This window comes from Guyanagaster necrorhizus (genome assembly GCF_019112545.1).
Source record: "Guyanagaster necrorhizus MCA 3950 unplaced genomic scaffold BT62scaffold_19, whole genome shotgun sequence".
Classification (NCBI taxonomy): domain Eukaryota; kingdom Fungi; phylum Basidiomycota; class Agaricomycetes; order Agaricales; family Physalacriaceae; genus Guyanagaster; species Guyanagaster necrorhizus.
This window is the reverse complement of record NW_025064898.1, coordinates 661,903-678,331: the sequence shown is the minus strand read 5'-3', so window position 1 is coordinate 678,331 and position 16,429 is coordinate 661,903. Positions and strand designations below refer to the sequence as shown.

The 16,429-nt window shown below is 45.1% G+C and overlaps 1 protein-coding gene across 1 annotated transcript; it reads right to left on the bottom strand.

Moving 5' to 3' along the window:
* Window positions 1-16,082: 16,082 nt before the first annotated feature.
* BT62DRAFT_834640 (uncharacterized protein) lies at window positions 16,083-16,301 on the bottom strand (the record flags this gene model as incomplete). The annotated part of the gene is made up of 1 exon (XM_043182421.1): window positions 16,083-16,301. A coding segment is annotated over one exon (219 nt), but the record flags the coding sequence as incomplete, so codon positions are not given.
* Window positions 16,302-16,429: the final 128 nt, after the last annotated feature.

Genomic DNA, 16,429 nt, shown 5'->3' with positions numbered 1-16,429 from the left:
ATCATAACCACATTCTGGCAGGCTATTTTGATCAAAATCAGATATTAGAGCTAGTCCAATAGAATTACATCTGGCCAAAGATGCATGAATATGTTCAATACTATGTTAAGTCCTGCACAGTTTGTGGATGCAATAAGATATCTGGACACTACTCTTATAGGTTGCTCAAATCTCTACTGGTTTCTGAACAGCTATGAGATTCTATTTCCATAGACTTCATTAAACAACTACTGGACTCTAATGGATTTACTACCATTTTAGTAGTTATTCACCAGGCTAGCAGACAAGCCATCTTCATCTCCACTCATGACACCATCAACTCCATGAAGCTCATCTAACTCTTTCTCATCCATGTCTTCTCTAAACATGAGATACCCAGTTATATCACCTCTGATCATGGCTCCAAATTTATTTTCTAGTTTACTCATATCCTAGCCATCACCTTTGACATAAAACTCCATCTTACTTCTGATTACCATTCAAAGGCCAATAGACAAACTGAATAGGCAAACCAAACTCTGAAACAATACATTCACATTTATTGCTCCTATCAACAGGACAACTGGGACACCCTCTTTGGTTAGTCTGAAATGCTGCCTTCCATTCATCTCTCTCTTTGATCCAAACATTGTTATATCTCTATCATACATCTAACTTAGTGTAATATTTCATCTCTCAGAGTTTGTTCATTAACTCTGAGATCAAGAGAAGGAGATAATGATTCTTGATGGTCATCTCATTAAGCTTCCAGTAATCCTGAACAGGTTAAAGCTTTTTATTCTTCTTTTTGATGAAGAAGAAAAGAGAGGCTATAGAGGATTTTGATGGTTGGATTCTTCTACTGAAGAGATTCTCATGTAGGAACTTATTGTGTTTCTGTTGTTCCAGTCATCTGAGAGAGTATATTTTGCAGTCTAAGTTGATATTTGCATTTGGGATAAGTTTGATCATGTAATCTCAAAGCTTTGGTTTTGGCAGTTCATCAAAATTTTCTTTGTCAAACAGGTCTTAGAAGTCCTGTGCCCACTCTGGCACCATCTCTTCAAATGTTTTAGCCTCCTTTCCAGCATTTGCTTCAGCAGCTAAATCATTGCCATGATATGTTGCTTGGACATGGATTGCCTGGTCCAGGTCAACCATGAGGATAGTGTCTCTATTTTTCATCTCTTCATCCCATCAGTCTTCAGAATCTTCTTCTGACAGTTCAAAGAGGATTTTTCAGCATCAACAATATACAAGGGTGATCTGCCCTGTCTTTCAATTGATTAACAGATTATACTATGAGCCAGTCATGACTGAGAAAGATCTCTTTAACTCAGGTTGGAAGATTGTACTTGGTGATAAAAGCATGATTGATGGAACTTCTGGTGCAGAGAAGTGACTGCATGTACAGATTGGTTAGTGAGAGTTTTTATCTATACCTTAGTGGTTAGATCTCTCTCTGTAGCCTTCTGTTGCTGAATATACTTTCTGGATCCCTTTAGTTTGTCTAGCCACTCCAAGGCTTGATTCCTCTCTGCCTTCTTTATTCTCTCAATTATTTTATTAATTATTTCTTTGATCTGTATCTTGTGTATCCAGTTCTTAAGTACAGCCTTTGCTTTGGCCTTATTCTTGGCATCTCAGATACCCCTTCAGAATATTGAAGCTGATGTTAGTGATCATTGTAATATAGGAGTGAGATACCCTATTCTTCAGATACTCTATTAGGCATCCATCATTCTCAATATTGTTGATAAGCTTGGCCAGTTTGGTGAGTCATTCAATGATGTGCTTGGTAATAGCTAAATGACTGAGAGACAAATGAGGAATGAACTCTCAAATGCCAACACCTAACCACTCAATACACAGTCACCAAATACAGTTGAGGTCAGTTGTTTTGAGTATGATAGAAGCACTCTTGCAGTCTTAAGTAAAATCAAAGAAACAGTCAATAAAGATAGTTATTCAACTCTATCTTGCTTTTAAAGATGCAATACTCATGAGAGTAGTTTATAGCAATGATTAAGTATAATTATGACTTAGAATCAATACACAATTGCACTCCAAATCAACTTAGAATATTCTGAAATCCAATGAACTCTAAAATCCAAATACTAAGTCTATCAAGCACTTAGGCTTGACTAGCTGCACTCTTGGCTGGCTAGCAGTCCTCAAAACTGAAGAACTTGTACTCTGATGCTGAAACCCTTATAGTTTGGAACCCAAATTAATCTGAAACCCAAAATACAGTTATTATTCCAATCCAATCCTCTCTAAGTGACAAAGCAACTTAAATAAATCACTAAGTCAAAGCAGAACTCAAAGTCCATTGTCCCAGGGACTAGCTACAGTAGGCTAGAAGGCCTAAATGTGGGGGGTAGGTCACTTGCTTGCTATTTTCCCCTCATTCCCTTCTTTTATACACCAACAACAGATATAGAATCTATAAATAAAGTATTTAAAATAATATTTCTCCTGTTTAAAGCAGAATCATGCTATTATTCTGGAATAGCAGCACTCCTGGACTCTCCTAGGCTTGCCCAGACCCACCTGGCCACTGCACAGCTTTATTTTAAGCCTACAGTGTCTGTGGGTCTCTAACTCCTTTCTGTCTACTCAGAGTTTTAATTCTCTGAGTTATTCTTAGTAGCTTGATTGATCAGACCCAGTCAGGCCTGGTCAACCAGTCCTATCCACTCTATTCCTCTCAATTCTAAGTCTCTTAGATCACCTGATACCTAAGAAATTTGGACTTAGGCATTTGAGTCAAAACTCACAGTGCTTGCCACAGATCATTGGGTCTCTCTTCTTACTGCTCCTGAATGATGCTATCTTTATTTAATACTCCACAACTGGCTATGGTATTATGCTCTTAGCTGTCTTAGAATATACTTGTCTTAGTGGCATGTAGAATTGGCCCTATTTGAGGTACCATTTCTAAGTCTAACTTGGACTTAGTATTTTCCAAGGTGTGGTGCCTAACTTTTTCTAAGTTCAAACCTGACTTAGGATTTTTATCCTTAGGCCATGTTATTTTACAAAGTCTCTTTTGGACTTAGTATTAGTGACTAGCATGACTATCAGCTCAGAGCCTCAGCCATAGTCTTCTACTGGCTAATGATCCTCAGTTACTAGTATATTCTAGTGTGTTATGCAGAATTTGCAAATTATAGAGCTGGACATGTAGTCTGCATATTATTGAACTCATCAAAGTATTTGATGGCTATTTTGTCTCCCATCTGAAGGTCTTTTATCTTTCTAGATAATCAGGTTGATAAATTTGTTGTGTACTATTTATTTGAATACTGACTAAAGTGGCAGATGATAGTGCTCTTTGATTGTGGAATAAAGATCTTGACTCTTTAAAGTCCACCAGATCTTGGCCTTATCCTCAAAATAGGACACAGCAAAGGCAATCCAATAAATGTCAGTGGACAGGTAGGCAGAGTATACTTCAAAGTATTGTTCACAATTAACCAAGAAGTGATCAATATCATCAGATTGCTCTTTAAAGGGCTGAGGCTTTTATATGAGGTCCAGTTTGCATTGTATAAGGACTGAGTCAGAAGTGAGTGGCTCTATCAGGTTTGGATAACCATTGAAGGGTGGTACCTTTTGATGTGACATGAGAAAGGAATAAAGGGAGTTATTGTAAGTGACTGGACTTTCAGAGATCTGCTCTTCTGGTTTCCTAATGATCCTCCTGTTGACAACTGTGGACCCCTATTTAGTGGCTTTAGGGTCATCTCCTTCAGGCTGATTGCTGGTTTCAGCTTCATCAGCAGAAGGCTGCCCTCTCATCAGTCAGCTTCCTTTTGGCCTCCAGGAGTATCTAGTCAGATTATTAGCATGCAGAGTGTGTAATCACTAGCAGCAAATGAGAGTCAAGCTCGTGATTTAGATCATTGGTGCTGAATAGATGGTTCACTGTGAGAGAACAGATGACATATTTGGCATTGATCAGATGTTGAATCAAGATCAGTAATCTGGAAGTTTGGCCAGAGGGTCTTTGGAGTGGGCTTTATTGTAAAAAAAAATAGTCTGCTTAGTCACAGCATACTATAAAATATTCATTCCTTCAGTATCATCTGCTGTTAAATATTTCTCTCCTAACAGTGTCATTCTCTAGCCCACATCCTGAGGGGGCTCCACAATCTTTTCTAGTACAACCTCATGAGCTTCTGCTTCTTCTCATATTATATTTCTTCTTTGAGCAGTTCTTTGTCTTCTACTTTGTAATATCCTTTGGATATATCAAAAGATGCAGCAGCTGAGTCATTGTCATTCCTGCTGTCCTCACTGTCTCCTGCAGGAAAGTTGTTGGGCAGATCTAAGATAGACAGTGCCTGGGGTTTCACTGTTGCTAATAAACTGCTCTTGGTTGCTGGGTCTAGAGTCAATAGGAGAGGCAAGTTTGGGAACAAGTCCTTTGCTAAACTCACTCTTTCTGTCTGCTGCCTCTACTGCTGCATAATACTCTCAGAGTTGATCAGTATTCTGCTCATCAAGGAATATTCCAGCAACTCAGCCTCAGATGAGCTGCTGGACAGTTGAGATGGGATTATAGGCTGGAGGTGGGAGATGGATACCATAGACAGATAAAAGAGTGTCAAGAGTTTGGAGAAGAGAATTCACAGTGGAAGAGTCAGCAAGTTTGGATCTGGACCAACTTGCCAATGAGCCTCACCAGCTTGGTTTCTGAAAGAGGCTCTGAGACTGGCTATAGTATCTGTTCTGCTTATAGTGGTCTCTTCATTGTTGTTGTCAGCCTCCTTCTTTATGTCATTCTCTTTCATATGCTTTTTTGGCACTGTGCCAGGCCTCAGACTCTGACCAAGTTCTGGCTGGCTGTGCTCCATATGCTCTTGTAATATTTCATTCTTTTTCATTGTATTAACTACTATAGTTGTCTGAGGTCCTGGTCTCCACAATTTGGGATCTTTGGTTGATGCAGGATCTACAGCTCCCAATGTTGATGCTGAAACCTGTGGGACTCCTGTCAGAGGTTGCATAGAGAGAGTCATGGTCAGAGCCTATAGCCATTCTAGAGGCATCAAGAGAGTCTTGAGCACAGTCTCCAATTTCATGCTCCAGAGAGGCAGTGAAAGGAGCAGAGAATGGCTTGATATCAAAGAAGTCATTGAGGAGGTCCTCATCTTTATGGTTTGAGACTAGAGAGAGATGCAGTGGATTGTGACAGAGAATGTATTAGTAATATTGTCATCAGTATCTGTTTTCTTCTTGTTCCATTAGAAGAACTTTTAAATTTGAGATCCCAGGGGCAGCTTCTAATATAGTTCTCTATGTGGACTCATGGATGGCTCAGGCAGGCTTGGGAGGGAGGTCATAGAGAGAGAGAATAGATGTAACATTTCAGGTTCAGTGGTAAATTGTTTGGAGGCCATAGTAATATCTGATTATCCAGGTGGTAACAGATTAGTTTTCTCAGCAAAGGTATGCAATAATGAAAAGTCTGAGCAGGATGCTAATGATGGCAATCAATGTTACAATTTATTCCTTTTTCTTTCCTTTTACCCCTATTCACGCTGAGTCAGAAGGCACAAGACTATGGGGAGCTTAGTCAGCACAACTAAAACCCTCCATCCAGATATTACGACGGTCGTGCTCGACGACACACAATCGCCCTTTTATGTACGATAGCGACGCTCAAGGACAACGAGCACAATGGACCAGACATACACAATAGGCAGTAGTATAATTAGCAAACAGTTGTACAGTATTTAAGGACCACAGCTCTCGCTGGTATACCCCAGCTTCGAGCTAAAGTTTATACATGCCATTCTACCTCGAGTCTATATCTGACCTTGTGCCACACCAAACGGATATACACTAAGTGAACTCAGGTGATTCCTCGAAGTGCGAAGGAACACCTGTTTATCACGTGTATCTGTTCACGTGATGCTTGAGCCTAACAATTAGCTCGAAGCTCCTACCTTCCCTTTCTCAAGCCCAATTGTGCTGAGAAACCGAATGCCGCCAGTAACAACCGCAGACTTAAATCACGACTTCTTCGAGTTAATAGCTTCCATCATCGGAACATTGCTCGGTCTCTTAGCCATCATCACCCTTTGCCGCAGACGACAATCAGTAGCAGCTTGGATAGTCAGGCACTACCAAGCATTCCAGCATATCCAGCAAATCCTACGCAACGTAACCCCCGACCTCCCTTTCCATGACATCCCCCCCTCCGCCAGAACGTTCTTCTTCCCACAAGGAGGACCCGTACCAGAAGCCGGGAATAGCAACCCGGATCAGAGGAGCCTTTACGAGGAGGAAGGACCTGAACACCCCCGACGACACAGCAGAGACCGCAACCCTGCTCTCACAGGGTTCCAGAACCCGTGGACGACGAACGTCGCTCAGGAGCCCGCCGAGGTCTCCAACTACGTCACTCCGGCCAGCTCCCCCGAGCATTCCACCTCCCCAATTCCCTCAGGGATTGGAAACCATGCTCGAGACTCCCTTGATGCCGCTCGGATGGCTGCGGGACCCCGCGAAGGTCCCCACACCCCCCAGAACCCCCCCGAGACCCCCACCGAGCCCAACTCCGACCCCAGCCCATCCGTCAGCAGGTTGGGGGTCGACGACCCGCAAGGAAGGGCAATCCACCCCGACTACGACAATGCGGACATTGCCATCTCGGCAGCAGGGGACCCCTACTGGCACCTCCACGTGGGAAGCGAGCCCGAGGTCGGGACCGCTAGCGAAAGGGGAAGAGCCGCAATGAGAAGAATTATACACAGAATATTCCCAGAGTGGGACCTTGCCGTTTCCTTCGATTACAACGAAGCGGTACGACAGCAGCAGCAGAATCAGAATAGAGAAGCAGAAATCAGGCGAACCCAGGAGGAGCTCGCTGACTACGTCCGAGAAGAGGCCCGAGAGCAGTACGAGGCCGCAGAGTATGACAGACAGGGGAGGGAACAAAGAAGGAGGGAGGAGGTCGAGAGGATGGGGTCAGCCTCCCCTAGGGAGTATGAGCTCCGTACCGATGCCGGATCTCCCTTCAGGGAGCCCGACACAGACGATGACCCATAGACGGGACCTGCCAGCATCGTCAGCTGGGACGAGGCAATCAGGCGAGGAAATGCCGACAGACCCCGACCCGTCACCCTCGAATATCCCGCCCGCACCGACACCATCTCTTCAGACACCGATTCCGTCCTCGGAGCCTACGGGCTCTGAGTACCCGACAATGCCCACGTCTCCGACAGGGCTCTCCAGCGATTCCTGGGCAGCAGGGTCGCTCGACAGTTCATTAATCCCGAGTTCCAGTGACTCTTCGGCATCTATAGCCGAGAACTGGAGGAGACAAGAGTGCGCGGCGGGACGCACTATAGCCGACTCAGGAGTCCTCCCATCACCCAAACAGATAGCCGAGGGGACGCTGGACCAAGCACCCAAGTCAACGGGAGGGTCCCCGATGACCCTTCGACCAGCCGTGCCGTCCATCTACGACCGGCCCGTCTGTTCCCTCCTCGAGGAAGAGGACAGCGGGGACAGTGGGGACGAGGGCGACGGGGAGGGCAGCGAGGACAGTGATGATCCATACCGACAATGACTGGAACGAGCAGGGGAAGACACAGACGAAGAAGCATTGCAAGAGGAGATTGAAAGGGCCAGAAACAGAGAGTATCAGGAGTTATACGAGCAGGGGAGGAACTACTTATGGCAGGACGCGCGCTGGCAAGCGACGCCCCTAGGACTTGAATATAGGTACGTGGAAGGAACTGAAAAAGAAAAAGTTTTACAGTATGCCGCGACGGAATACGCATGGGAAAAATACAGACGGCGGCATCCAGAGGATCCACTTGTGCCGATACCCCCATATCGGCCCGTCAACAAACCAAAGACACCGGCACCAATGCCGCACACTCCCCCCATTCAACCGAAACGAGCAATCTACATCACCCCCTCTATTCGGAGTTGGGCCGAAGATAGCCCGTCAATCCGAAGCACGGCATCTTGACTTATCCGAACCAGGAATCGACCGGCATGGCAAGCCACCCAAACGCCGAACCCCTGGACCGGCAGGGGAAGCCGGCTCCTCGGCAGACAGCCCCCCCCAGACCAAGCAGAATCCAGTGGGAAGGATCCCATTCGAGATGACCCCGAGGTGATCCGCCTCGGCTTCACAATACGGGACGGGGTAATCGTCCGGGTAGTTGAACCAAAAGGGAGCCCAGTCGCCGACGACAACTCTCTACACTCTTTCCCCGGACCACCAGCAGAATGGAAACAGCCGCCGTTTGACGGATGGCCTAACCCGATGGGATCGCTCCCTGTCAATGCCAACGTCTTACAGTGTCACCCCGACCTCCTTCGAAAGCCCCGCCCCTTTAAAGGGGCCTCTGATGACATCGACCGATTCCTGGTGGACTGCGAACAATACTTCGAGGTTTATATTGGGTACATCGGAACCGATATGAACAAGGTCGCGTTCGCTACTTCATACCTAGAAGACAAAGCCAAAACGTGGTGGATCCTGATCTCTCCGAACTTCCGATCCACCACTAGGGACCATTACCAATATCCCTCATGGCCGGTATTCAAGCGAATGTTAAACGACAAGTTCATAGACCCCGCGGTACAAGAGGTACATAAACAGAAAATCAAGGAGTACAAGATGGGGGACAAGGCGGCTACAGACTACTTCGACGAGCTAGAACGCCTCGCGAAGCTTGCCGGAATCAGGGAGGATACTGCGAACGACGGAAGGATGGTAGAAGCACTCAAGCGAGAAGTCCCCTCCTCGTATCTCACGATGATCTCCGCTATGGGCGTCAAGATGCTGATGCTGGTCGGGTACGACGAGTGGAAGGAAAGGATCATCAAGATGTACAAGGAGCGACAAAGGCAGAAAGCGGAGGCAACGATGCTACAGGAGTATTCCAAAAAGCTGACCCTGTCAACCCCGAACAAGCCGGGGCAAACTGCTGGGAAATCATCGGGATCTCCTCAGACGCCAAGCTACGGTGCCCAAAAGACTGGAACGGGAACTACATACACCGGTACCGGCAAGCCGATGGACATCGACCGAATGAAGAAGGAGGGAAAATGTTTCAACTGCGGGCTGAAAGGCCACATGGCCAAAGACTGCCCAAAGAAGAAACGAACCCGCGAAGACATACGAGCACAGATCGCCGAGCTGCAAAAAGAAGACGAAGAGCTGGGCAAGGAGACGAAGATCGAGGAAGTAAAAGACAAGGCCGATCAGTGAGCGACTCCACTGAATCGGCCAAAGGACTTCATGGTGTGCGGGCCCCTACCATTGTACAAACTTATGATACTTCTGTAGTTACAACGCATTCGAATATACCCCGAACCGTTATTGCACACCCTAAAGAGTCGTGAAACAAAACTCAAACGCCCCCGGGCCGAACACAGGCAGAGAGCCTGAAAACCTGGCTCAAACCATTCGACACCGAGTGGACCTGGAGAGCCATCAGAGAAGCAAGGAATGAAGAAGCGGCTGCAGCCGTACTGCATGGATGGATACACCAGACCAGGAAGGAAGAGGTCACCACTGACACCGTCCACGGCTTGCGAGAAGCAGAACGAAGTTGAGCCCTGGAATGGTTGGATGAACTGAAAGGGCCACAGAAGTTTGTCAGACGAGCCAAGACCCCGGGACGGGACTTGACCACCAAGGCACAGATCGAAACCCTGACCAATAGGACAACGCATTCGGTAACTGCCCTTATCGATAGCGGGTGCACAGGGAGCTCCATCAATCGGGCCTTCGTTCTCCAACATCAACTTCCTACCAGGTCCACCGCAGCACCTATTCCAGTATACAATGCCGACAGAACCAAAAACCAAGCCGGATCAATCATGGAATTCGTCGAACTCTGACTCACCATCGGAGATCATTCAGAAAGGATTGATTTAGCTGTTACTGATCTCGGAACAAAGGAACTGTTCCTTGGTCACGACTGGTTAATCCGACACAATCCGCTTATCAATTGGAAAACCGGACGACTTACATTTGCCTGATGCCGTTGCCGGAAAATCCCGTACGAATTACCCGATGAGGACCTGGAAGACCGGTGGGACAAGGAAATGGAGGATGGTGAAACCATCCTAGCGGTGGACTTACAGAAAGAGATCCATATCCGGGCAGTGCACCACACCAATAATTTGGCGGCCAAAGCGAACGAGGGGAGGGAGGAGAAGACATTCGAAGAAATGGTACCAAAGTGGGCATGGGACTTCCGAGACCTCTTTGAAAAAGAGAGTTTCGACGAGCTTCCAGGCCCAAAACCCTGGGATCATGCCATTGAGCTGATCCCCAATGCCAATGCCAATCTGGATTGCAAGACCTATCCCCTCGGCAACCAGGAGCAACAGGAACTCGATAAGTTCCTTGACGAGAACCTTTCCTCTGGGTGGATCCGACCGTCGAAGTCCCCTATGGCTTCCCCCTTTTTCTTTGTGAAAAAGAAAGATGGCAAGCTTCGACCCGTCCAAGATTACCGGAAACTCAATGAGATGACGATCAAGAATCGATATCTCTTACCCCTGATCTCGGAATTAATGGACAAACTCCGAGGAGCCAAATACTACACCAAGCTCGACGTACGTTGGGGGTACAACAACGTCCGAATCAAGGAAGGGGATGAATGGAAAGCGGCGTTCAGGACTAACCGGGGGCTCTTCGAGCCAACGGTGATGTTCTTCGGCTTAACCAACTCCCTGGCCACTTTTCAGTGGATGATGAATGATATCTTTAAGGACCTCATTGCCACCGGGAAGGTTACCATTTACCTAGACGACATCCTTATCATGTCCAAGACCAGGGAGGAACACCGAAGCTTGGTCCGACGGGTGCTCGCCCTTATGAGGAAGCACAAGCTATTCCTCAAGGCGGAGAAATGTGAATTCGAGGTATTAGAAACCGAATACCTCGGAGTAATCATTAGCGAGGGGAGCATTCGAATGGACCCAATAAAGGTTGCAGGAGTAGTCGACTGGCCGACACCGACCAAGAAGAAGGAGTTGCAGTCCTTCTTAGGCTTCACTAATTTCTACCGAAGGTTCATACGGGACTACAGTAAAATTGTACGGCCCATGACCCAACTCACTGGCAACGCACCCTGGGGGTGGGGCACACCCCAGCAACACGCCTTCGAGGACCTAAAACGATGACTGGCGGAGGACGTAATCCTCGCCATACCGTCCCAAGAAGGTAGATTCCGCGTGGAAGCAGACTCAAGCGAAGGGGCCATAGGCGCCGTCTTGTCTCAAGAACAAGACAGCAAATGGCGACCCGTCGCCTTCCTCTCAAAGGCGTTAACAGTGACGGAAAGGAACTACGAAATTTATGACAAAGAGCTGCTCGCAATAATGCTTGCCCTCGAAGAGTGGCATCACTACCTGATCAGAGTGGCCGAGACCTTTGAGATCTGGACCGATCACCAGAATCTCAGGTACTTCCGACAACCTCAAAAACTAAACCGTCGCCAAGCTCGTTGGGTCACCGAACTCGCTCAATACGAGTACACTCTCCATCATAAAGCCGGGGTCGCCAATAAAAAGGCGGACCTCCTCTCTCGTCGCGCGGACCACGATCAGGGGGAAAACGATAACGAGGGAGTCGTCATCCTTCGCCCTGAACACTTTCAAGCAATGATAATGCCCACGGAGGAGGAAATGCACGAGCGAATCAAAAGCGCAACACGAGACCCGCATTGGTGGGACCAAAAGATCGCCGCCTCGCTCAATCATGAAAGAGGGCTCACAAGGAAGGAAGGGATGATCCATTATGATGGGAGGATCTACATCCCACACGACCAGAACCTACGCGGCGATGTCATCGCCAAACACCATGACCATGCTACGGCAGGATATCCAGGCATCGCCAAGACAAAGGAACTTGTCCTACGAGACTACTGGTGGCCCAAACTCACCAACGACATCACGGCATACGTCAAAGGTTGCGAAACCTGTCAAAGAGGGAAGTCATCCACACAACCGAAGGCGGCCCCATTACATCCTAATGAGGTGCTAGCACAACCATGGACTCATATATCAGTGGATATGATCACTGGATTACCAGATTGCAATGGCTACGACGCGATCATCGTCATAGTTGATCGATTCTCCAAAGCGATCATTCCGATCGCTTGTTCGACCGAGTTAAATTCGGAAGGATGGGTGAAGATACTGCGGGATGAAGTCTACGCGAGGTATGGGATGCCGCAAGTAGTCATCTCAGACCAGGGACCACAATTCGTCTCTAAGTTCCTTGCTGACTTATATAAACTGCTAAACATCACACACAACGCGTCGACAGCATATCACCCGCAGACGGATGGTCAGACTGAACGCGCGAACCAAGAAGTTGAAAAATACCTTCGACTATTTATCAACTACAGACAGGATGACTGGGTTGAATGGCTGGCACTCGCTGCCTTCCAGCACAACAACAGAGTCCACTCCGCCACAGGCCAAACACCATTCTTTGTCAACTACGGCAGGCATCCACATCTGACTCAAACGAGTCACCGTAAAACAACAACTCCAGCCTCTACAGACTTCGCACAGACGATGGAAAAAATACACACCGAAACGAAAAAAGCACTCGAGAAAGCAGCCGCGGCAATGAAGACCCAATACGACAAACATCGCCGCCCGGCACATGAGTATCATGTCCACGACAAAGTGTGGCTTGATACAACCAACCTCCATCTCCCGCGACCGAAACGCAAACTCGCCGACAAACGCATGGGTCCCTTCCCAATCCTTGCAAAAGTCGGAGAATCAGCATACAAACTACGCTTACCAACCGGATGGAAGATCCACAACGTATTCAATGAATCCCTATTGACACCATACATCGCGCCGGCCTTCCCAAACCAAGAACGACCACCACCGCCGCCCCCAGACTTGATCGACAACGAAGAACACTACGAAATCGATCAAGTATTAAACCACAAACTACGAAAAGTAAAAGCCCGCAGAGGCGGCACAACAACTACAGTTGACTATCTCGTTAGCTGGAAAGGCTATGGCCCGGAGTCTAACCAATGGATCAACGAAAAATATATGAACACAGACGACGCAATACATGATTACGAATTATCCCTTAATTAAGCCATCGGGACGATGGTCTTAAGCGGGGGGTAATGTTATGATTTATTCCTTTTTCTTTCCTTTTACCCCTATTCACGCTGAGTCAGAAGGCACAAGACCGTGGGGAGCTTAGTCAGCACAACTAAAACCCTCCATCCAGACATTACGACGGTCGTGCTCGACAACACACAATCGCCCTTTTATGTACGATAGCAACGCTCAAGGACAACGAGCACAATGGACCAGACATACACAATAGGCAGTAGTATAATTAGCAAACAGTTGTACAGTATTTAAGGACCACAGCTCTCGCTGGTATACCCCAGCTTCGAGCTAAAGTTTATACACGCCATTCTACCTCGAGTCTATATCTGACCTTGTGCCACACCAAACGGATATACACTAAGTGAACTCAGGTGATTCCTCGAAGTGCGAAGGAACACCTGTTTATCACGTGTATCTGTTCACGTGACGCTTGAGCCTAACAATCAAGAGCTTGACAAAGTCAGAGGTAATATTATGGATTGATAGTATTTAATTTTCTTCACCACTAGACTGTGTAAGGAAAGAGAAGTAGGAAGCTTTGAGCTAACTGTTAGATTTAACTAGCATGTGACCAGAACAAATAATAAACTAGCATTGTATTGTGTTCATACAGTCACATTAGAGTTCACTTGAATGTGTTCCAATAGACAAAGTGCTTCAAGGCTGGAGACAAGCTAGGCTCAAGAGAAGATAGTATGAAATAAACTTATAGCTCAAAGCTGGACTATTACAGTGAGAGCTATTCTACTTATATTCTGTTCAGCTTGTAATAAATATAACTACCATCTATTGTACTGTTCTATGCTAGAACACTGATCCTATCTGGTTGTTGGAGATAAGACAATGGAGAGTTGTCTGTAGGTGAAGTGACTGAGTACAATAGCACTTTGTCTGTTGTGATTATCTAATCCTTCTCATGCCTTTCAGGAAAGTGCTTAAGACAAGGTAAGCACTCTGATAAGATAAAAAAGAATAAAATATAAAGAAAATCATAACATCACTTAAAGATCATGAAGACAAAGAAATTAATGCTAAGAGAGTATAAAATGAGACAGAATATCAAAAAGTACATCAAGAGGTGTGAGACTTGTCAATAGACCAAATCAAGCACACAAGCATGAGTCACTCCATTTTATCCAAATGAAGTCTCTACAGAATCTTAGACCCACATCTTAGTCAATATGATCACTGGACTTCCAGATTATAATGGCTATAATACCATTATCATTATTATCAATGACTGATTCTCAAAGGTGATCATTCCAGTTGCATGCTTGATGGAGCTATCTTCTGAGGGGTGAGCAAAAATTCTACATAATAAAGTCTACACAAACTATAAGATGCCTCAAATCATTATTTCAGACTGAGACTCACAGTTTATCTCTAAATTCCTTGATAATTTTTACCATCTTCTTAACATCTGAAGCAATGCATCAACTGCTTATCATCTAAAGACTGATGGGCAGACTGAGCATGTTAATCAGAAGATCAAGAAGTACCTTCAGATGTTCATCAATCACAGACAAGATGATTGGACTAAATGGCTTGCTCTAGTAGTATTCCAACACAATAACTATATTCATTCTGCAACCAACTCTTTTTCATTAATTATGGACATCATTCTCATATCCTGGTCACTACCCAACACAACACTACAACTCCTGCATCAACTGATTTTACACAACTCATGTCCACCATCTATAATGAAATACACATGGCCCTCAACAAAGCTGCTGTCACTATGAAGGCCTAATATAATACACACTGGAGGCCTGCTCATAACTACTCCATCAATGACAAGGTCTGACTGGACACCAGCAATCTTCACCTCCCTCAACCAAAATATAAACTTGCCAATATATGAACAGAACCATTTTCAATTCTAGCAAAAGTTGATGCCTCCACATATCATCTAAAACTCTCTGACTCCTAATGTATTCACTCTGTCTTTGATAAGACACTCTTAATCTCTTATATCATATCTGCCTTTTCTAACTAGAAATACCCTCCTCTGCCAGAGTCAGACTTGATTGAGGATAAAGAATATTACAAAATCAAACAAATTCTTGATCACAAACTGCAGAAAGTTTGGGCATATAGTGGAAGCACTCAAATTATTGTCTATTATTTGATCAAGTGGAAAGAATATAGACTAGAATCCAATCAATAGATCTATGAATGAGATATGACCATGAATGATATTATATGAGACTATAAAACTTCCATCAATTAATCTATCAGGATGATGATCTTAAGAAGAGGAGATATTATAATTTTTTCCATATCTTATTCTTTTTTCTTATCTTATCAGAGTGCTTATCTTATCTTGAGCACTTTTCTGAAGGGCATAGGAAGAATTAAATAATCATAACAGATGAGATGCTATTGTACTTGGTCACCTCACCTACAGATAATTCCTCATTGTCTTATCCCCAACAACCAGTCAGGATCAGCATCATAGTACAGAATAGCATAATAGGTAGTGGTTATATTTATTACAAGCTAAACAGTATATAAGTAAGATAGCTCTCACTATAGTAGCCCAGCTTCAAGCTATAAGTTTATCTCACACTATTTTCTCTCAAGCCTAGCCTGTCTCCAGCCTTGAAGCACTTCATCTATCAGAGCACATTTAGTGAACTTTAGTGTGACTATATAAACATGATACAGCACTAGTTTATCATATGTTCAGATCACCTGCCAGTTAGATCTAACAATCTGAGTATAGAGAATATATCTATATAAGCTGATGTGCTATTAGCATCTATTATGAGTGTGTATCTATAGTGAGAAATCTATAGGTAGTCTTTTGGTCATGATTGAAAGTCCCAATTCTTCATAAGCAGAAAATAGATCCTCACTTAAAGAAAATTTACATGCAAATTAAAAGGTGGACATGGCTTATGCATGTGCAGATCCAAACTTATATGCCTATGTAGCCAGAAGAACAAAGACTTTCTCTGCTCATATGCAGAAATAATTGTTTTCATTCCAGTGTTTGGGTTATAGATTGTCAGGATCTGTTTTTTATTAGCATAGTTGTCAATCTTGGTTTCACAGAGTATGGAGAATAGTCTTTCTAGCAAGATATCATATGCTGTGTTCTCTACTACATGCACTTGTAGCAGCACTTTCAGACACTTGAAGTTGAAGAGCACATTCTTGTAAAGGCCCAAGGACTATTCTGTTTCTCTATTTGTGGTTAGTTGGAGTTTCAAACTATAAGAGTTTTGGCATCAGAATACAAGTTCTTCAGTTTTGAGGACTGCTAGTCAGCCAAAAGTGCAGCTAGTCAAGCCTAAGTGCT